Genomic DNA, 22,833 nt, shown 5'->3' on the forward strand with positions numbered 1-22,833 from the left:
TTTTTCTATATAAACTGGTATATTTCTCAAGCTGTTTCTGAAATCCTTCTGACTTTTGTCCCACATCAGCATTGATGTGTGTTCTCAATAGAAAAGTCTTCCCCATCTTAACCATGGCATCTGAATACCCTACTGAGTGCTGATACCTCTACATGTACCTCACATATGCAGTCTCAGTATAGGCTGTTGTCCTGCTGCAAGCTCATATATGGCAACCCTCATAGTCAACCTAAGGCAGTAATATGCAGCATGAACAAGTACTGAGAGAGAGAGAGAGAGAGAGAGAGAGAGAGAGAGAGAGAGAGAGAGAGAGAGAGAGAGAGAGAGAGAGAGAGAAAAGTTTGGACTGGAGAAGCAGCTATTATGTTACTTTTGTGTGTCATCTAGAAAAAGAAAACTTAGCCGCCTTCATACTAAATTACCATCAGTTAAAAGAAGAAAGAAATTAAATTATAGACCTCCAAAGACTGATAAATTGATGCAAAAATCAAGTGATAGGGGAGTTTATGCTTATTGTCTGCACTATTCATTGTAGATGAATAAAAAAAAGTTAAAAGGATATCTAGCATGCAGGAATAGATAAACAGTGCCCTTTTATTGGGCATGTTTATCGTGTCATATGTGTATTGAGACATTTGTTCCTTAATTTTGGCTAACTCTTTATTTTTCTTTTAGGGAACCAGCACTTAAGTGGGCTTTTTTTTTTTTTTTTTTACCTTTGGCTGGCATCTCTCCTGCATAAAAAAAAAAAAAATTCATCCACGTGGCCACTCTGGAATTATGGATTCATTAGGGGATAGAGGGAAAGTGCCATTATGGTCCCCAGAAAATGGTAAGTAACAGGGAAAAGAAGCAGTCCATCCAACATCCCACCAGGAAGGTCAACTAACTCAAAGCCTCCCATACTAAAGTACATAGAAATTATGTAGCCTGAACCCAATCAACCTTAGTCAATAACCCTGAGAGCTGATATAAAAGGGCCCAAAGAAAACGTATCTAGATATCTATGAGTTATATTCTAAAGATAAAAAGAAGCAAATGTAGAAATACATTTCCAGGTCCCTGCTCGGAGGACGGTCGGAATACTCCTAATCATCTTAAATAGGGCACTTGTAGCCACTGCCCTAACCTCATGTGCATTGATTTTCACCGAGTGCATGTCTTCCTCTGAAACATCCTGATGGGTGTGTTGCATAACCTGACATATCCAAAAAAATTGTGTGTGGATGTACCACCCATCAAGGTTCGAAAACCATCACAAACAAGCGTTAGCACCTAGGACGACAGTCTCTGGTCCTCCGCAGGTACTCCCGGACAGTCCGAACTGGGCATAAAAGCCGGTCACTCTCAGAATCCCCAACAGACCTAGCCAAGGCCGGAATAGAAAATTCTGACTGAGAATCATCACCTGGAACTTGATTCTTAGCCAGAAAGTCCGAGGCTAAAGAGAAAGTCATTGAAGACCAACCCCTAGAGTGACGAACCTCAGCTGAAAGTCCATGGAGTTCGCTAACCCCACGAGCAGAAGCCAAAGCTAAGAGAAATGAAGCTTTCAGTGTTACATCCTGCAATGAAGCTAAACAAAGGGGCTCATAGGGAGCCTTCATTAAAGAATTCAAAACTAAAGATAAATCCCACGCAGGAATGCATGGCGAGCGGGGAGGAGCTGACTTGGCAAATCCCCGAAACAAATCTGACAAATCCATATTTAGAGAGATATCCAGGCCTGCCTGTCGGAATATGGGAGCCAGAGCAGAGCGGTAACCCCTAATAGACGGTAAGGATAAATGCTTTGTGCCCCAAAGGAAAAAAAAAGTCCGCCAAGAGAGGATGACAGCCTCGACTCACACCAACGACAGTAGATGGCCCACTTCGCCTGGTACACCCTGGCCGAAGACTGTACCGCTGTCGTGGTAGAGATAGCGGTGTCTATTATATCTCAAAGGTCCTTGGACCAAAGTGTCTGGCTCAAGGCCATGACATTTTTAGATTTTTGGGAGAAGCTGGCCTTCTCCCAAAGCTGTGATTTTTATTTAATTTTAATATATGTATTTTAATGTTTTATGTATATTATTGTAGCTTTTTGTTTTTAATTACCATTAATTTTATCGTTTTCACTTGTTTTAGCTATTTTATGCATTTTATTTAAGTTTATTATATGTATTTTTAATGTTTTATTGAATTTTATTGTAGTTTTAGTATTTTTTGTTACCTTTGATTTTATCTTTTTTAATTTCTTTTAGTTTTTATAAACTACATTGTAGTAAGTAAAATATCGTAGCGGCGCCATATGACCGTTGATGTTGCGGCGCCTAAAATTAAAATCCATCCATCCATCCATCCGAAGACTGTCTTACTGGCAAGGCCATGATCCCTGCAGCTTCTTGCGAAAAGCCTCTCTTTCGGAAGAGACACTGGAGAGTCTCCACGCCTGAAGATGAAGTGTTGCTGGAGATTGTGAAAAAGGTGTCGATGAGGCTGACGTAACAGCGAGTCCCACTGAGGCAACACTCTTGGGTGATCTACTCATAGACTCAGCAGCATAGTCTGCCTGAGGCAATTAGAGACACGCGGACTCCCGAGGTCTCTCTGATCCGAACCAGAACCCGCCGAGTCAGGGAGAAGGGGGGTAAGGCGTACAGATCTAAGCCCTCCCAGGGGAAGGCAAACGCGTCCTGTTTCCAAGCGTTCGGGTCTGGAAGTGGAGACACATACAGTGGCAGCTGGTGATTTAAAGCCGTAGCATACAGGTCCACTTGAGGTGCACCCCATGCCTGGAAGACCCATTTGCACACGACTGGGTGTAGGGTCCATTCCGACCCCACACACTCGCGGCTGAGGACATCTGCCACTGTGTTGTGCTGTCCTGGCACAAATTTGGGACAAAGCAATACCCGATTGTCCTCGTACCACCGAAGAATGACCCCTGTCAGAACAGACAGAGACTCGGACCGAGTGCCCCCGAGTTTCGTAGGTAAGCCACCACCGTAGTATTGTCCGATATAAGATTCACTACTGTGCCCGACAAGTCCCACTGCAAGGCCTGAAGGGCCCGGAAAACAGCCAACATCTCCAGGTGATTGATGTGAAGGCTCTTCTGTAGAGACCAGAGACCTGAGACAAGGGACTCCCCCACATGAGCACCCCACCTGTGCAGAGAGGCATCGCAAAACAGTCATCTCTGGAGGTGGCATCACAAAGGGAGCTCCTTGGAGAAGATGAACTGGCTCTATCCACCAGAAGAGGTCTGCAAGGCAATGGTGAGATGGAGGAACCCTTCACCAGGGTGAGTCCGAAGCTGCTCCCCAGTGTCTCTTCAGGCACCACTGAAGGGACTGGGAATGAAGGCGGCCACCTGGAACCAGCCTCTCTAGGGATGCCAGGTGACCCAAGAGTGACCTCCACAGCGACACTGGGGGAGCTTTGTCCTTGAGGAAACTTCGCGCCACAGACCGAAACCGGCTGATCCGCTCTGGGGAAGGAAAAATCAGAGCCCTCATGGAGTCCAGTACCATGCCCAGGTACTGCTTCCTCTGGCTGGGCACCAGGTCCGACTTGGATAGATTAACCTGAATACCCAGTTGATCGCACAAATGGGAAATAGCTTGGATGGCACTCATGCACTCCTGTAGAGACGAACCTGTGATCAGCCAGTCGTCCAGATAGCGGAGGAGAAAAATCCCGTGTTGATGCGCCCATGAGGACACTGGAGCCATGATTTTTGTAAAAACCTGAGGAGCGGTGGAGAGGCCAGAACACAGAACCCTGAATTGGAAGACTCTGTCCCGCCAAACAAACCGCAGGAACTTGTGAGAACGAGGGTGTATTGGGATTTGGAAATATGCGTCTCGTAGATCTAGAGAGACCATCCAATCCCCCACTTTCATGGACTCCAACACTGAAGCCACTGTCTCCATTCGAAATGGGCTGACTCTTAAAAACTTGTTCAGGGCCAAAAGGTCGAACACCGGTCTCCAACCCCCTGTTACTTTCGGAACCAGGAACAGGCGTGCATAAAAACCTTCCAGCTTGTCCACCACCGTCTCTATGGTCCCTTAGTCCAACATATCCTGAACCTCTAGGTCTAGGGCCGTATGATGAACAGACCCCTCTACATAGGTGATAAACTCTACGGGCCTGGAAGCCAATGGAGGGGGACGAAGAAAAGGGAGTACATACCCCATAATGCAGGGTCTTCACTACCCACTCCCCTGCCCCTACCTCCATCCACACTCTCCAGTGACGCTGCAGGCAAGCACCCACAGGAACCGGAGAGCCAGAGTTTTCCCTAGCACGACCTGCCTCGGCCTCGGGAGCCTCCACTGCGAGCCCCCCGGGCGCAAAAGGACCTCCCTGTGGGGGAGGATCTGGTAACAGGAGCCGATGGAAAGTAAGAAGGGACCCTCTCCTCACCTGCCCTCTTACTCTGTTTCCACAGGGTGTCCCGGCTGATCCCCTAACTGAAGAGGTCAAGTTTCTAACCAGAGAAGAGATAGCACGCTGTTGGGAAGCCAAGTGTTCCGTGTTCTGCACCTTGGCCACCACAGACGGGTCAAAGAGAAAATCAGAAAAAGGAGAAGACATAAGCTGGTGTTTATCCACATCAGAAAAGGAACCAGTCAAGGCATCCACAGTTGCCTTTCTCCGTAACATATGGAGCCGACAACGTAGTTCTTCTGCAGGGCGAAGAAAATCTCTGTTGGTCCTAGCCAGAGAGGATAAAAAGGCCAACATTTACCTTGGGCTTCCTCCCGAATAGCCTGGGCCACAAGGGATCGAGGGATAGCCAAAGAGGGACGGCGAGTCACAACTGATCCTTGAGCTCGCTCAACCCCTGTGAGAATCGAAGAGGAAGGAGCTTCAGGAGTTAGAAGCTGGTGAAAACTCCTCACTCTATCTATAAGCTGTAGAAAAGGAGGATCACTCACCTGAGGAGTAGACACCTCCTCTTCATCTTCCTCATCTGCCTCATAAGTGGACTGGGGATGTTCAACCAGTCTGGAAGCTGAGGATCCTGGGACCAGATTGCTGCTACCAGGAACGGGAATAAAATGGCTCGCCTCATCCGCAAGGTGGCAACCCAAAAGACGCAGAAAAAGGACAAAAAGCCAGCAGTAAGCGAGCTAAGGTAACACATGTAACCACTATGGCAGCAAAGAAGTGAATGAATTGTGGGGGAAGGCTGGCTGGTACCGAAAGGTTATAGAAAATGGTCCGTGCACCTTATCTTAGAGAACGGAAAGGGGAACTCAAGTTCTTTTCTTTTGTTGTTCTCTTGCGAGCTAATGGACATTATGTAACTTTGCTGTGGGGTGGGGGGTTTAAGCAATAATTAATAATTATGGGTAATAGTATGTGTAGTAGCAAATAATGGGAGTTAACAATGACCCTTGTGGCACTCCGCTTGTTACTTTACTTCAAGATGAGTACATATATATCTCTGATCACAGTTCTCATCTTCCTTTCCTTCAAATAGTCTCTTGTCCATTCTAGCAAAGTTCCTTGCAGTCCTCCTGTGTTTTCTAGTTTTCAAAGTAGTTTTCCATGAGGGACTTTATCAAAAGCCTTTTTTTTTTTATCCAGGTATACTGCATCCACCCATTTATCTCTGTTTTCCAGTCCTGCAATAACTCAAGTAGAAGCTTAATAAGTTTGATACACAGGATCTCCCTGTTGTAAACCCAAAATGTCTGTTTGATATGACTTGTTCCTGTTCTAGATGTTTAACCCATTTTCCTTTGATAATTTTATCACACAATTTCCCCAAAACACTTGTAAGTGACTCTGGTCTGTAGTTTAGTGGTTCAGTTGCCTTTCCTCCTTTATATATCAGTATCATGTTGGCTCTCTTCCATTCTAGTGGAACTTTCCCTTCATTTATTGAACTTGTAATTATTTCCCAAATTGGATCAAGTAGTTGCTCTTTACATTCCTTTAACACCCAGCCTGATACATCATCTGGCCCCAACCAACTTATCCAATAAGCTTCCAGTATTTTCCTTGTGCACTGCAATTTCCTGTAATCCTTGGCAATGCAATGTCCTATTAGGTTCTGTGAAATCATCGTCTGCAGTGAACACTATTTTGAAGCTCTCATTCATTATTTCACACATTTTCTTCTCTGTTTTATGTCTTCCCTCCTTTAATTATTTTTTCTATTGTTTCCTAGTTCATTGTTTTGCCATTTATAAATTTGTAGAAAAGTTTGGGATTGTCTTTGCTTTTATTCACCACATCTTTCTCAAAGTTTTTCTTCCTCTCTTCTTACTCTAATATATTCATTTCTCGCATCCCTATATTGTCATTTGTTATTGTCATTTTTCTGTTTTATGAGTTTCTTCCACGCTTTATCTTTTGCCTTTTTAGCTTCTATGCATCAAGCATTGCACAAAGCGTGTATTTTTTTCTTAACTCTATAAAAAGGTACATATTTCTTTACTCCTTCAATATATTTCTGTAAGAATATTTTATATTTCCTTTGTATTGTCTTTCCCTACATAATGTTTCTTCACTCAATATCAGCAAAAAAAATATTTAATTTTTCAAAGTCCGCTCGTGCATAATTTAATCTCTCTCCTTTGTAGTCATCTCTATCTTATCCCATCCTCCTCCTGTATTTGCATCTCTAATGCCACATGATCACTTCTATCCATTGGACTTAGGTATTGTATGAGGCTCTGGTTTCTTTGTGAATACTTGGTCAAGCAACAATGGTTCTTCCCCCCTGTACCTTGTTGACTCCTTCACCCACTGGTCCATTGCATTAACCATAGTCAACTGTAACACTTTCTTGCTCCACTGTCCAGCATTATCCATTACTTCTATCTCTCTCCACTTTACATTTTTGCAGTTAACATCTCCAACTAATAGTATTCATCTATCTCTTCTTATCATGTTATCTTGGCATTTAATCACCTCTCTTTGTATCTCTTTATATTCTTCAGTTTCCCATGTATTTGTCTTAGGTGGCACATATGTAACTATGATTTTTCTCTTTTTTCAAGCACATATGTAACCATGATTTTTCTCTTTTTTCAATTCTGTGTGTATGCGCATGCTGATAATAATAATAATAATAGTGATGTTAATAATAATAATAATAATAATAACAATAATAATAATAATGATATTAACAATAATTATAATGAGAGAGAGAGAGAGAGAGAGAGAGAGAGAGAGAGAGAGAGAGAGAGAGAGAGAGAGAGAGAGAGAGAATATTAATTAATATCTCTTAGAAAGAGAGTTGTGGCTAGGCAGCCAAGGACTGGTGCTATTTCCTCCTTGACCTTCCTCCTCCCTTGAGTCCCGTTTCTTCATGGTGGAGGTTGGCAGCTGCTACTCAATCACAGACTACCTTTCAAACCCAGCTGCGGAAGTGATCAGTGAATGTGTACTGCAGCCTATTTAGAGAAATGATTACCCACAACTGTTTGCGATATATGGTGAATAATATTTTCTAGAGAAGCTGAGATCTGATGCATTATCATCCTTTTTTGCTCCAGGAAGTCACCATTGAATAAACAATCATGTGTGAAAATTTCATCTCAATCAGATGAATACAAACAGCAAAGGACAAGGACAAAATTATGAAAAATCTTTAGGAGTGAATATCTCAGTGTTTTATTACATTTCAAAAATCTTCACAAAATCAATATAAACTCTGATTGACTTTTGTTTATTCTTCATATGAGGAGCCTGCACAAACCTCCAAAAACTTCTAGGTGCTCCCTGGGTCAAACAGATATAAAAGTTGATAGCAGAAATTGTAGATGCTAAAAGACAGGGAAACCCAGCAGAAATCTTCATATATGTCCTGCTTTATTATCTGCTTGATCCAGGGAGCACCTATAAGTTTTTGGAGGTTTGTGCAGCCTCCTCATATGAAGAATAAGGAACACCAGTATTTACGCTTTCGAAGGACTCAACCCAACACCTAGCTGCCATGCAATGGCTTGTTATCCTGAAGATGCCTTCTACTGTAAAGCGAAACGTTGAAGATAATAAAGCAAGACATATATGAAGATTTCTGCTGGGTTTACCTGTCTTTTAGTATATATATATATATATATATATATATATATATATATAGTCATACCTCGCCGAACATGAATCTCGCGTATACATGAATCGGTAAAATATACCATATTTCTCCGAGCACAACTTTGACTCGCGATTGCACAATTTAGTCTCCATTTGAATCTCCTGCTGGTCTTGGTGGATGCACGTGACCTCCCCTCCCAAGTGTCTTGGACTTACCCTGGGGGTGGCGGTAGCACGCTGCCTCGCGCCACTCGCTCTCTCCTTGTCATGATGTTGTTGTGTGCAGACGTGGTTCCCTTGCGTTCTCTTGATTTCATCTTAGCCATGGCCAGTCAAGCCCTCTTCAACCAGCAAATAAATTAAATAAGGTACTAGTACTGTAGTTAAATAAAATTTGCGTTTGGTACTTCATTTATTGTTTTTTTCAGTCTTTTTGTTAAAAAAGTGCTTTTAGGGAGGATTTGGGAACCTAACCCCTATTTTCCCATAGGGCCTATTATTCTCCCAACACGAATCTCGCCGTGCACGATGAGCTCAGGAACTTAACTGTCGTGTTGGGTGAGGTATGACAGTATATATATATATATATATATATATATATATATATATATATATATATATATATATATATATATATATATATATATATATATATATATATATATATATATATATATATATATATATATATATATATATATATATATATATATATATATATATATATATATATATATATATATATATATATATATATATATATATATATATATATATATATATATATATATATATATATATATATATACAGGCAACCCCGTTTAACGAAGGTTCACACAACGAAATTTCGCTATAACGAAGGTTTCATTTTACTACCATCTGCTCGTTTAACGAACACCAAACTCGCTTTAATGAAGTTTTATCCCAGTAATTTTTTTCCAAATTTGAAAGCCCCACCATATCACGCAAGCTGACAGGCTTTTGAATACACCAGGAGCTGCTGGTACTAAGGCCTGCCTCAGGAAAAATCCTGGGACACCTATAGAATAAAGATCAAGATCAAGGTCAAGCCTCTCTTGGACAACACGCGCAACATTCACTCCCCAGTCAAAACATAACAGCCTCAGCAGCAGCTTGTCTTCCCTAGCTCAACTTACCACCAAAACGCCCTGCAATTGGCCTAGTTTTCGTAAGAAGACCAGGAAGTCTCTTACTCTCCAAATGAAACTAGATATTATTCACAGACACGAGAGAGGCCAGAAAACTATAGCAGTGCTGGCCACTATCTTGACTCCATATTATACTGTCTCTATTTTCAAGTCAGCAGACTCTATTAAGGAGGCTGGTGAGACCATATCTTCCTTGCAAGCTAAAAGAACCACCTGAACTCGTGACTCTACAATGGATAAAATGGAAAGCCTTGTGGAAATCTGGTACATAAGTTTTGTATGCAGCACAATGATGCGCACTTTGTTTACATTCCACAGGTTGCCGGTTAGTGTCTTTCCCGTTTCACTCTTCCTCCCTTCATAAAGTTAAGATCATCAACATTATAAAGTTACATACATACATACATTAGTGTACATTATAATGACTTAAATTAAACTACCTAAATGTTTAACTTCATAATTCTTACTTTCATTAAACCTTTTTACTGTACTATTATGCACTCTCACTTTGCTTACTCTCAATGGAAGTTCAAATCAGGGGTTAAACTTGTTATAATCGGTTCGCTTAACGAAATTTCGCTTAACGAAGTGTTTTTTAGGAACGTAACCCCTTCGTTAAACGGGGGTTGCCTGTATTTAGCCTCAGGATCCAGCTTCCAAGAACAGAATGTAGTAACCTGTTTCTTAAGCCTAGAGGCAAATAAATCAATGGATGGTGTCCCAAAAACATTACACAGGGTAGTAAAAATGTGTGGGTCGAGTTTCCACTCATGCCTGTCATTACTTGTGCGAGAAGCAAGATCAGCTAAGGTGTTGTCCTTCCCTGGTATGTGTGAACATGTAATCCATGACTTGTGTTCCAGACACCAATCCCAAATTTGGGAAGAAACATCATTACTGGACTTGGACTTTGTGCCTCCCATTTCATTAACATAGTTTATGGCAGTGGTATTATCACAAAAGAACTCTAATGTGTCTACCTTCCAGCTCATGTGCAAATGCCTGCATAGAGAAAAGAATAGCTTTCAGCTCCAGGATGTTAATATGAAGCTCTTTTTCACCCAGGGACCAAGTGGCACTCGTAGTCTGACACCCCAAGTGATCCCCCCAAACTAAACTGGAGGTATCAGTAAATAAGTCAATGTCTGTGCCTGACCTAAAGATGTGTCTGTGGTGCCTGTCCACATTGTCTAACCACCAGGAAAGATCTAGTTTCATGCCAGCAGTAATATTTAATTTCCTGTCAAAGTTACCATGTTACTGTTTCAACGCGGCAATCTTGCCCGCTTCCAACTTCCTATAGTGAAGTTTACCTAACTCCACTGCTGGGATTGCAGCTACCAGGAGGCCAATCACCCTGACCACCTCTCGAATGGAAGTAACATCTTGACTCAAAAGACTTGCACATCCTTGGCGAATTTTGATTAATCTACGCTCAGGTAATGAAGCAGTCATGAACTTGGTGTTAATGACATTTTCTAAGTATTCATTACATTGTGTGGGGGTGAGAACAGACTTCTCCACATTAACCCATTTACGCCGCTCGTTGCGTCAACGCAACGTGAAACAAGCTACAACATGATGTCGAGCTACACTGATAGAACGGCATGTTGTATCCTGTTGTTGCTTACGATGCTAGTAGACACCCAGAACTCCCAGTGGAAGGTTCATATGATGTCACATGTCTCATCATTTGAGGGGAAAAGGTAGTGAAAGAAGCTCCATTTTCTGAAATACAATGTCTTCATCAAAAAGGAGGTGAGTAAGGAAAACTATCATCGGAGATTTGTTCATATCTATTTCATAAGAATCTTCTATGTTTCTATTCATGACAGAACCCTTTTGAACCATATTTTATTTGATAGTATGCTGATGACAGTTGTCTAAAAACTTTATAAAGAAAAAGTTGCGCTAACGCAACCATCGGCACCGGCCTCTTCTTTGGAGTAGTTATTTTGTAACGCATAATTTTTTTTTTTTTTTTTTGCGCATATAATTGCAGTGAATGAATACATCTGTGTAGCCTAACTTGTTTGTTGAAAGCATACGTATCGTCTACAAACATTTTACGATATATAAATTCCATTATTATTGTTTTTTTTTCAGAAAAATGAATTTGAACGAGATCTTAGACGAGCTAGAGAGACCTACTATGTCTGACGAGAGTGAAATTAGTGATGATGATGAATCCACTGGAATGGTAAAACAAACTGAAACACATGACGTTTACATCATGCCAGCAAATGATGGTGCTATGACGGATGAAAATTCTGGCGAAGAAGAAAGCGTGGATATCTCTAATCTTCCTGGAACACAGCTAACTGCTTTTGCAGTGTTAGATTCCACAGTGTCGCAAGATGATGTAGATGAAAATGTTGAAAGACAAGCATCCCAGAAAAAGAAAATCATAAAACTCAGAAAATGGAAAGCACAGGATCTCCCAGAAAAGACAAATGTTCCATGTTACCCATATAAACCATCAATTGCTGATATTCCACGTAAGCCTAGTGAGACCCTTGAGCTTTTCTTGGATGTATTAGCTATTGATCACCTTGTGAAACAAACTGTAAACTATGCAGTACAGAATGGTAAACATTCATTTGCGCTGACAAGTGATGAAATGAAAACCTTCATAGGAATTTTGTTAGTGTCAGGCTACTGTTGCGTTCCACGTCGCAGACTGTATTGGCAGAGACAACCAGACGTGTACAATGAGCTTATTGCTGACTCCATGCGCCGCGATCGCTTTGATGAGATCATGAAATATTTTCATGCTGCAGACAACACAAAGCTTCCCAAAAAGGACAAGTATGGCAAAGTTTCTCCCCTCATGGAAATCCTGAATGGCAACTTTCTCAAGTACGGGGAAGTATTTGGGCCAATAAATATATCCATTGATGAGTCAATGATACCTTATTTTGGTCGGTATCCCACAAAACAGTTCATCAGGGGGAAAACCTGTACGATGGGGTTATAAAGCATGGGTTGCAGCTGATCCAAATGGTTATGTTTTTGATATATCTGTTTACCAAGGCAAAGATGGTGCTAAGGATAAGGCTAATGCATCTTATGGACTTGGTGGAAAAGTTGTACTTGATGTTTTGGATGTGATAGTAAAACGTTATCCAACAAAGAAGTTATCCCTTTACTTTGATAACTTCTTCACATCCCTCAAACTTGTAGAAAAATCAAGAGCATGGGTCATGATGCTACTGGCACACTAAGAAAAAACCGAATCGAAAAATGCCCATTTACAAATCCTGCAAAGTTTATGAAATTACCTAGGGGAACTGAAGAACATTTTTGTGATGCTGAATCTGGGATAATTGCAGCACGCTGGCAAGATAATGGCATTGTAACAATTGCATCATCTGAGTATGGAGTATCACCACTAGTGAAGGCTGAACGCTATGTTGCTTCTCAGAAGAAACGTATGAATGTTTTGATGCCAAATGCCATCCATCAGTATAATCGGAAAATGGGTGGTGTTGATAGGGTAGATCAAAATATTGCTCAGTACAGGCCCTCTATTCGTGGGAAAAAGTGGTACTTTCCAATTGTCACATACTTGTTTACAGTATGTGTAAACAATGCCTGGATTTTTGCAAGAGAAGGAGGTTACAAAGAGGATATGTTGTCATTCATACGTGCTGCTGCTACTGAATGGCTACAGAATCACGGCAAAAAGCCAAATAATCCAGGAAGATCACGATCAGTTCTCAGTGTTGCAGGTGTATCGGCACAAATGCGCTATGATAATGTTGGGCATTACATCGTGAAATCGGATCCTCCAAAACGCTGTCGTTGCAGGTTGTGCAACAGTCAGACTGTATTCATATGCCAGAAATGTAAAGTATACCTGCATCAAAAGTGTTCAGTGCAGTACCATACCATGTAGGCCAGGAGAATCCTGTGAAAATATATCTAAGATAGGTTGTACTAATTCTTTATCATGATTTTTCTTTTTTATTATCACATGCACCTCATTTCTCCACTTCGAGAGCTGTATTATCTCTAAGGGCTGTATTCTTTGGTGTCCTTTAGTTTATAATGAAGAAATTCAAGGTTTCCTTTTTAGTCAGGAAATTCTAATTATGTATCAAAAGTGAATTTTAAATATCATTTTTAAAATTCTTCTTCCATGCTAAGAATTGTATCCTAGCTGGCTCCTTTAGATTTAAGAGGAAGAGCAAATGTGTTTCCTATTATGCAAATATGTGTGTATGTATGTATGTTTTTTTTTCCTGATGTTTTTCCTTGTGTGCTGATAGTTGCGTTTACGCAACATGTATTGTGGTCGAAACGCCGCTCGCTGCGCTTGCGCAACAGCACATTTTCGTCAATAAAATGAGAACCATTGTACATATGGAGTAATTTTCATCATATGCTTCCAGTTTAGGTTCACATTATGCATATATCAAAGCTGCAACATCAAATTCTTACTTTAATTTTTTTTTCGACTTAAATGGGTTAACACAGAACCCCAACCTCTGCAACAATGAAATGGTAGCCTGAATTCCCTTAAGGCAACCTGAATAAGAATTACTACAAATCAATGTGTCATCAGTAAAACTGGTGATAGTGTATCCTTCCTTCCTTAGAGTGGCAAATACTGGCTTCATCAGTTTAGTGAAAAGCCGAGGACCCTCAGAAATGCCATTGGGGAGGCAGGTAAATTGATAGATAACACCCTGCCATGTAAAACATAAAAATCTTTGTTGCTCATCTGCGACCTTAACAGAAAAATAAGCATGCCTGAGGTCAACAGATGCCAGAAAATCACCCTTATTGATAAGCCTAATGGCCTGTTCATAATTTTCCATTTTAAAATGCTTATAGGGTATGTATTTGTTTAGTCTCTCTAAATTAAGGACCAGGCGAAATTCCCTGTTTTTCTTTTCTCTCAAGAAAATGGGTGAGATGACCTGCTGAGTTTGCTTATGTGTAACTTTGATGACTTTAAGCTGTAAAAGTTTTTTTTGATTTTACCAGAAATTATCTCTTGTTGCATAGTGATGAACCTGTATTCCAAATGACTCAAAAATAAAGGATAAATACCATCAACATCAATATCAAGGTGACAATGTTCAACAATATCCAGTATAACAGGGTCACTGGTAATTTTACACCATTCATGCAGGAAGCAGTGCAGCCTGCCACCTTCAAAACATGTACTTGCCTGTAATGTTACTAGGGCTGCCTGCTGCAGCCGCCCCGGCCCTTGGCGTTTTTTGGGTCTGCATCATGTTGAGCAGAAAGCTGTCGTGGAGCAGCCCTGGGGCCAAATCTCTGTTGCCCATAGGGACAGAAACTGGCGTAGAAGCCCTTAGCAGCAGACTTGTTCCAGTATCCACCAGGGCGTTTACCTGTGAACTTAAAAGGAAAGGCAGGCTTCTTCTGTGAGAACTTTGTCCAAAGTTTTTCAGCCTCCTCGATTTGTCTGGCAGACTGTGACACATCGTCATCAAATAGAAAGCGTGACATAGGCACCTTATCTGAGCACAGATGAGCATATTTATAGTTTATTTTGCGTTTCATCACAAAACGCCTGACCAAGTTGTTCCTATGATTTGCGTTGCCCAGCAATGTTAATGCACCATTGATCATGCTCACCTCATGTGCCACCTTGGAGTTACCTTCCTGCTTGGCCAAATCACCCAGCGTCACTAAAGATTTGGTAATGATGGTTGAGGCCTGCAGGATGTCCTTATTTAACTCCCTCAGACGGAAGTCAGTTTTTCTGGCGTCCAGCTTAAGGGCCTCCAACACCTGTGGATTGCATTCCACTGGTGCAAGAGCATGGCAGTTATTAGGCCTCTTAACAATCTCGTCCTCACAGATGGCCTTATAGTCCTCCTCTCTCAAACTATTATCAAAGAGAAAATTGACCATCTTGGCAACTCTGTGATCAATGTCAGCAGAAACCGTGTCAGTAGGACCAAGTGCTTAGGTGGTCTTAATTAAGGCTCTGTCAGCAGTGGCGGCTGGCACCGGCATATCTTCATCATCACTCACCCCAGCCGAGGAACCTGAGAAGGTGGCAGGAGAGCAAGAAGGCAATAGACCCTGGGCCCCCAGAGTACTGTCCCCCACAGGTGCCAGCGCTGATCCGGCAGAGGGTGGCAGCTGCTGCCTGTCTGCCTTCAAGACCTCCACCTCACCCCACAAGTCAGCCAAAGCATCCAACACAACTGACCAAGGGGGAGGCGCGGGAGAAGTGCGGTGGGAGCCACATGCATCATCAGCATTGTCCCGCAGCCTCACGTAATCATGCCGCCCACACAAGCGTCAAGATGAGTGCCTCCTGCTACTGTCGTCCGTATTGTGAAGGCGAATGTCGGTCCCAGGGACAGGAGGAGGCCTGCTATAGGCAAGTGAGGAAGGATGGGAAGGTGACTTAGAGGCAGAGGACGCTTCACCTGACTCCAACATGGCTGCCGCACTGCGATAACAAAAACAAGCCGTAAGCTCGATAAATAGGCCCAACACCAGCAGAACTGCTATAACATCCATACAACTCGCCCCAAAAAATGGGTAACGAAGTTGAAGGCACTGTACCTGCGTAACTAGTAACATGGCCTTACCTGAAAGAAAACAAAAAAGAACAGGGCGTCTGCACGACACACAAAACAGCATCTGCCCGCCGCGGTGATCAGCAAACAACTGTCGGCAGCGCGTGACACACACTCTCTCATGGGAAATTTCCGCCCAGCAGTTCGATGATCTTGCCGAAGTAAAATTAGTAGTGCTCAGTGCCTCAAAAACTCAATTCCCCCATCTATCAACTCGACATAACCTTCCAGACAGCTATCCCCTCTTCTTCAATTGAGCTCTCTCTATCTTTTACACTGAATATCCTTGGTCTGTCCTTTACTCATAATCTAAAGTGGAAACTTCACATCTCATCTCTTGCTGAAACAGTATCTATGAAGTTAGGTGTTCTGAGGCATCTCTGCCAATTTTTCTCACCCCTCCAACTACTAACTCTTTACAAAGGCCTTCTCTGTCCTTGTATGGAGTATTCTTTACATGTTTGGGGGGTTCCACTCAGAGTTTTATTAGATAGGGTGGAACCGAAAGCTTTTCATTTCATCAACTACCTCTCTCTCTCTCTCTCATGGGAAATTTCCGCCCAGCAGTTCGATGATCTTGCCGAAGTAAAATTAGTAGTGCTCAATGCCTCAAAAACTCAATTCCTCCATCTATCAACTCGACATAACCTTCCAGACAACTATCCCCTCTTCTTCAATTGAGCTCTCTCTATCTTTTACACTGAATATCCTTGGTCTGTCCTTTACTCATAATCTTAAAGTGGAAACCACATCTCATCTCTTGCTGAAACAGTGTCTATGAAGTTAGGTGTTCTGAGGCATCTCTGCCAATTTTTCTCACCCCTCCAACTGCTAACTCTTTACAACGGCCTTCTCTGTCCTTGTATGGAGTATTCTTTACATGTTTGGGGGGTTCCACTCAGAGTTTTATTAGATAGGGTGGAACCGAAAGCTTTCATTTCATCAACTACCCTCCTCTGACTGACTGTCTTCAGCCTCTTTCTCACCACTGGAATGGTGCATCCCTTATTATCTTTTATTGCTATTTTCATGCGAACTGCTCTTCTAGCTTCCTAATTGCATGCCTCCCCTCCTTATGTGGCCTCGTTGCACAAGGCTATCTTCTTCCTCTCACCCCTATTCTGTTTACCTCTCTAATACAAGAGTTAACCAGTACTCTCAATCATTTGTATCTTTTTCTGGTAAACTCTGGAACTCCCTGCCTGCTTTTGTATTTCCATCGTTCTACAACTTGATTTCTTATAAGAGGGAGGTTTCAAGATGTTTGTCCTATACTTTTGGCTAACTCTCTTAATCTTTTAGAGAATTAGCAATCAAGTGGGCCTTTTTTTTTACCTTGGCCTGCTTCCTTTCTTCTATATAAAAAAAATAAAGAAATAATAAATAAATTAAAAATAATATAAGTCCTCTGTATTGAGTTAGTATGTGAAAGGACAAAGCTGGGTGGAAGCCAATCAATATCATTGAAGCAAAAATTTATGCAAAAAGAAAAATTGTAAAGTTTTCATTATGAAGGAGGGTTATAGGTGAATGTCATTGAAAAAAAGAAGGAATAACTGTTTAGAGGAATGTGTCCAAGTCATAAGTTATGGAGTTGAATTTCTAAAACACTGAATAATAAAGGTTTGTCCTGTATGATTCAGGAGTTACAAAAAATGGGAAGTTGGGTATAATGTGCATTTTTTTTTTTTTCAATTGTTTAATTTTTGCTGAATCTGGCAAATGGCAGTTAGTAATGAAGGGTAGAGTCATAGGCATAAGAAGTTTTACTGATATGACTTATTGATGATAACCAAAGAGTGGGAGGTAGGACAGAACCTTATGGAACAAAATTGTTAAAGATTTCAGAACAATAACCAAGTACCATTGCATCAATTGTAAAGACAGGTGAATTCCTCTTGAAAATAATGAATCTTGAGAAACAAGAAAAAAATAGTAATCAGCATGTATGATTGAGATACTTTAATGACTAAGCTCACATAATGTGAAAGGGAAAGCTGAGGTAGAAAAAAAGGCACCAAAGCAAAAGAGAGAAATATAAGCAAATATAGAAGTGCCCAAAAATATGTATTTTGTTCATAATCAAAATAATGTAGAAACTTACAATTTATATTCTATTTTCATACTGTTTTTTAGACAAAGATCTTTTTTTTTTTTCATATTTCTCACATTGTTGAAGTGAGTGAGATCAAATACTTTGGTAGTGCTTGTCATACAATAATTGAAATTTTACTGTTGTATTTCAGAACACCGAACATTCTTGGAAGTGGCCCATGCACACCAATCCTCGTTTGTATTTGCTATCACCACCTACACTGCTGGAACCTTGGGGTTGCCCCCATCTCCATATTCTGGTGAGTGTTTTTTATTTATTTACTTATTGTTTTTTTAGATGTGTAATGATATAACAAAGAGAAAAGTTTTGTAACTGCAATATACATAATCGGACTTATCTAGTCCCAGCCTTTGCCTAGGATATTAGATTAGTTAGTCCTTTTATCTTAATTAGCTTAACTTCGAGATTATTGTTGTTCCTTGAATCTTATATATATCTAAATCTTTCCAATAGTCAATAATTTTCTTTAAATGGAGAAACTTGAAATAGAAAATGTTTAAGTACTGTATTTTTCATTTTACAAGTAACTCTTTTTTTTCAAAAAATATCCTGAAAAATACATGTGCATCTTGTAAGATGAATTTTGCATTATAATTCAATGCCAACACTCAAGTGAGGTTGGACAGTCACAATTGGTTTGATTGATAAGGGTCATGGATTTGTATATTGTTATTACATGATGATGTTAGCTTAAATATCTACTTAATTCAGGCTTTTATATGATGCGACCTCAGTACAGAGACTTTTTTTATTTATGTATGCTTAGAATATGTGATTTTGGAATAACAATGTCAAGAAAATCAAGTTCCATGTTTGGTTTAGTTGCATTATGCAGCCACTATGTGTTCCCTATGTACCGCCAACATGCTGTCTGCAGTGTGCACTTTAGTCAGCTGCGGCTCTCTCTCTCTCTCTCTCTCTCTCTCTCTCTCTCTCTCTCTCTTCTCTTTCTTTTCATGTAAAGATGACTCTGTACAGAAGACGACTTTATACCCAAAGGTGCACTGTCATGTGCTACCTATTCCAAGGGTACTATCATCTATTTGGTAACAATATATACAATACTCTTGAGATAAATAATATGCAATACTTCTAACTTAGTATGCTAAATATGTTAATATATCTTATATCTATGCATGATATATTATGGCTAAATTGTCAGTATATAAATGTAGCACTTTTCACTTCTTCACCACACTGCACAGAGTGTCACTTCATGAGGAGTGTCAGCGGGGTTGGCAGTGTCAGTCTCCTGCAATGGGCCGTCGGTTTGACACTGTGAGTGTTTGAGTGCGAAGGTGCATTGGTGCTGACAGCCAACAGGAACACGGTACCTCTATGGTGTCACCACCATTGAGCACTGTTCTTATGCTCCATGAAGAGACTCTTTGAGGATGATGCAGCTTTGCTAGCTGTGGCATATTTTGCATCTGTGCCTTATGGAACACTACAATTGCCACTACATCTCTGTGGTGTTCCAATGAGTTGGGAGGACGCTCAGGCATAGGGGCATTAGGGAGGCGGTGGCGTAGTGGATAAGGTGGTGAGCGTGGGATCGGGCAGACGTCCACGCGTAGGTTCAAATCCCACCACGTACAGCCTTAAAACACTTTGCTATTTGTCGAGTGGTTTAAAATTACCTACATGTCACCATGATACCCAGGTTCTAGGAGCTTACACTCAAGATGAGCTTGGGTGGTGATATGGGCCCTAATATGGGTACCACTATAAATAAAATTGCCTGCGCCACTAATGGGCAGAAGCTGAACAGCGCTTCCCATACACTCTTCAAGTGTGCCTACAGGCGCTATAGGCCTTACCGTAAAAAAAAAAAAAAAAAAAAAAGGCTATGGGTGAGGTCAGGGTGCAGCATCCACCAGCAGTAGGGTACGATGTTGGATGCTGTCCAGCCTCCTTCTGTGTGTGGCGGTGCACGGCATCCTGGAGAGGGCTGTGTACTCCAGGTGGGTCCATACCTGTACCTTGTACAGCAGCAGTCTCCTGATCCTGTTGAGGAAGCCAGCCACCTTCTGGCAGTGCAGGGCATCCTGGAGAGGGTTGTGTACTCCAGGTGGGTCCATACCTGTACCTTGTACAGCAGCAGTCTCCTGATCCTGTTGAGGAAGCCAGCCACCTTTCTCAGAGCAGAGATCCTGTGAGAAACTTTCTTGGCAATGGTTTTGACATGGCTGTCAAACCTCAGCCCTCGATCTACGTCGACTCCCATTATTTTGATGTCTTCTTGGAGTGGGAGAGCTGCACCACCAAAAGACAACCTTCTTCCTATTGCTGCCTTGGCAGCTGGGGACTGAGAGACCACCATTGCCTATATCTTCTCCAGGGCAAATGTCACCTGCCAGCGAGCACCCTATTCCTCTATCACTCGTAGCAGCTGATTGATGGCCTCAGCAGCACACCCATTGTCTTAGCAGGGATAGCTATAGGAGAGACTGCAGTCATTGGCATAAGCTGTGACTGCTGGCAGTAAGTAACTGGAGAAGGTCATCCATGTAGATATTTCACAGGAGTGGGCCAATTATTGAGCCCTGTGGTACTGATGCCTCCACAGGCAGGGACTCAGATGTTTGCCTGTTGACAGCCACCTTGAGGCTTCTGTCATGCAGGCAATTCCCCAGAAGTTGTAACAGGCTGCTCTGGATACCTTTAGCATGGAGCTTAAGGAGCTTTTGTAGTAAGGCTCTATGCCATACTTTATCAAATGCTTCTGCTATGTCTAAGGCAACCACAACAGTGTCTCTGCCATCATCAAGGGTGTCCTGCTAGTGTCTGATGAGAAGTATCATCAGTTCAGGGGTTGACCTTTGAGGTCTGAACCCAAATTGTTGGTGTGAGAGGAGGATATTGTCCTGTGGCCACCTCTGCCATGACCCTCTCTAACACTTTACCCATCACTGATACTAGAGATATGGGTCTTGTACCTGCCATAGGATAGGTAAGACCCATTGTATATAAGTATATCAATCGTTATAGAAATCTGATGCAATCTTTCATAATGTGGTGCAACACTTCTGAATGCTGACTTCCCCTTTCCCTCAAAAAGGGGTTGCAGGTGCTTCTCTATTTATAAAACTAAACAAGTAGTTGTTGCACTCATGATTGACTCAGATAATGAAAACAAATTAATATAATCTCCATAGGTAGGATGCAATTTATCTAGGTATCACTACAAGCGAGAAATAAATGTAATGAACAATATAAAAAACACCCAGTCGAGATTTCCCATGTCACATGACTGACGCCCTGTTGTCAGTATCTTGAGGCTGGGCACTGTGGACTGGCAGAGGCAGAAAGAGTATAGCTGGCAACTGGGAAGTACGGGTATCTTACAGTGTGTGTGTGTCCAAACTGGTGGTGCTGCGGAAATTAAGTGACTCAGTGAACTCAGTGACATTACGGACACTTTCCCGAGTTTAAAACACACATCCGTACGTACTTGTATGTCGTGTGAGGACAGCACTTGTAAGTTTGTACATAATATACAAACTTTTATATTCTGAATTTTTCCTTCTAAACCTGGGTTGCTTAAGAACACCAAAAACAACCAGTGAACTGCTCGGCTGAACAACTGATAAAAACAATAAACTTAATAACTTTATGTGGGCCTACAGAATCTACAGTGGCCTGCTACCCAAACTAAATCACATCTTCTTTACATAAAATGGTTTAACAAATTGGTGTTAAAGGTTGGGATAACCCACTTTACATAAAATGGTTTAACAAATTGGTGTTAAAGGTTGGGATAACCCACTAAAAAACATTAAAAAACCCAGGAAACAAAAGAAATATGGAGACACTGTGTTCGTGAGATGAAACGATACATTGTGAAACTAGTCTCCTGAGTGAACTCAAATGGGAAAGCAAGGACTGAGAGGGGAGTAGACCAGCGGAGAGAGGAAGGAACGCTGACCCAGCTTGCTGACTCAAGTTAGCCGGTGGGGTGGTGGCTGCCCCACAATACATACTCTCCTTCTTCACTCTTAAGACACCCATGTGAAAGGCCTGTTTTCACTGGAACTCTCATAGCGCGGCATTACAGTGAGGCACACACTCACACCTTGGGAGATACGTACTTCCCTCTTTGTTACAAATTGTCGCCTGGTGGCTGAGTAACAAAATAACTCAGCCTGTCTATATAAAAACTATACTCCTATACTATACGGCTTATTGGAGGGTGTGGTATGTGTTTCTACATTGATGGTACACTGGGCGTGGTATGTCTTCGACGCTGATGGTACACTGGGCGTGGTACGTCGATGTGGGTGTGGATGAATTCCTGCTGGCTTCTCATGAACTGAGGGGCCTGTTTGAGCTTCTCCCACCTACCTGGGCGGAAAACTCCGACATTAGGCACCCACAGAACCTGGCACCATCTCTCCCCCCCAACAGGGGGCACTATTCAGCCTGTCAAGGTCTTACAAGTAGCAAGGGATAACTCAAGAAGACGTAACCAATTGCTGCTGCCGAGGAACACTATAGGTATTAGGTGAGAAAACAACAGTTAGCTGACACTACAGTAAATATTAAACTAATTACATCACTTGCTGACATAAATATTTGTGATGAATTATTGGAACTGTCATATTTTCCTGGCTTAAAAACCAACGTGATATGAGCCCTTTTTAGTAGTGTAGTATGTAATTTTCTCTTGTATTATATGTTCCACCTTATTCACTTGCCTGTAATGTATCAACAGTCACCATTTATTAATACTAATATTCAATGTGTGTGTCTTTATGTTTCTCTCTTCTTTAATTTTCTTCAAGGCGTCTGAAGTGACCTCAAACTTGCCTGAGAAGTACCTGAAGCTGAAATTGATGCATACATAGTAACTATAATAAATATAATAATAATAAATAAAACAAATAAATAAATAAACAAACTCATACAAATAAATAAATAAATAAGCCAATTAGAT

The 22,833-nt window shown here is 41.5% G+C and overlaps 1 protein-coding gene across 6 annotated transcripts in view; it reads left to right on the forward strand.

Moving 5' to 3' along the window:
- Positions 1–22,833, forward strand: part of LOC123511349 (thioredoxin domain-containing protein 16-like) — a 548,807-nt gene that overhangs the window by 23,865 nt on the left and 502,109 nt on the right. For all 6 annotated transcript variants that reach the window (XR_006676769.1, XR_006676768.1, XM_045267151.1 and 3 more), the window contains one exon: positions 18,028–18,135. Coding sequence is in view for 4 of the 6 variants with exons in the window: in XM_045267151.1 (XP_045123086.1) it covers positions 18,028–18,135 (108 nt within the window). In the remaining 2 variants the exon portion in view is untranslated. The remainder of the gene's footprint in view (positions 1–18,027; positions 18,136–22,833) is intronic.

The sequence above is a fragment of the Portunus trituberculatus genome, chromosome 31 (genome assembly GCF_017591435.1).
Source record: "Portunus trituberculatus isolate SZX2019 chromosome 31, ASM1759143v1, whole genome shotgun sequence".
Classification (NCBI taxonomy): Eukaryota; Metazoa; Arthropoda; class Malacostraca; order Decapoda; family Portunidae; genus Portunus; species Portunus trituberculatus.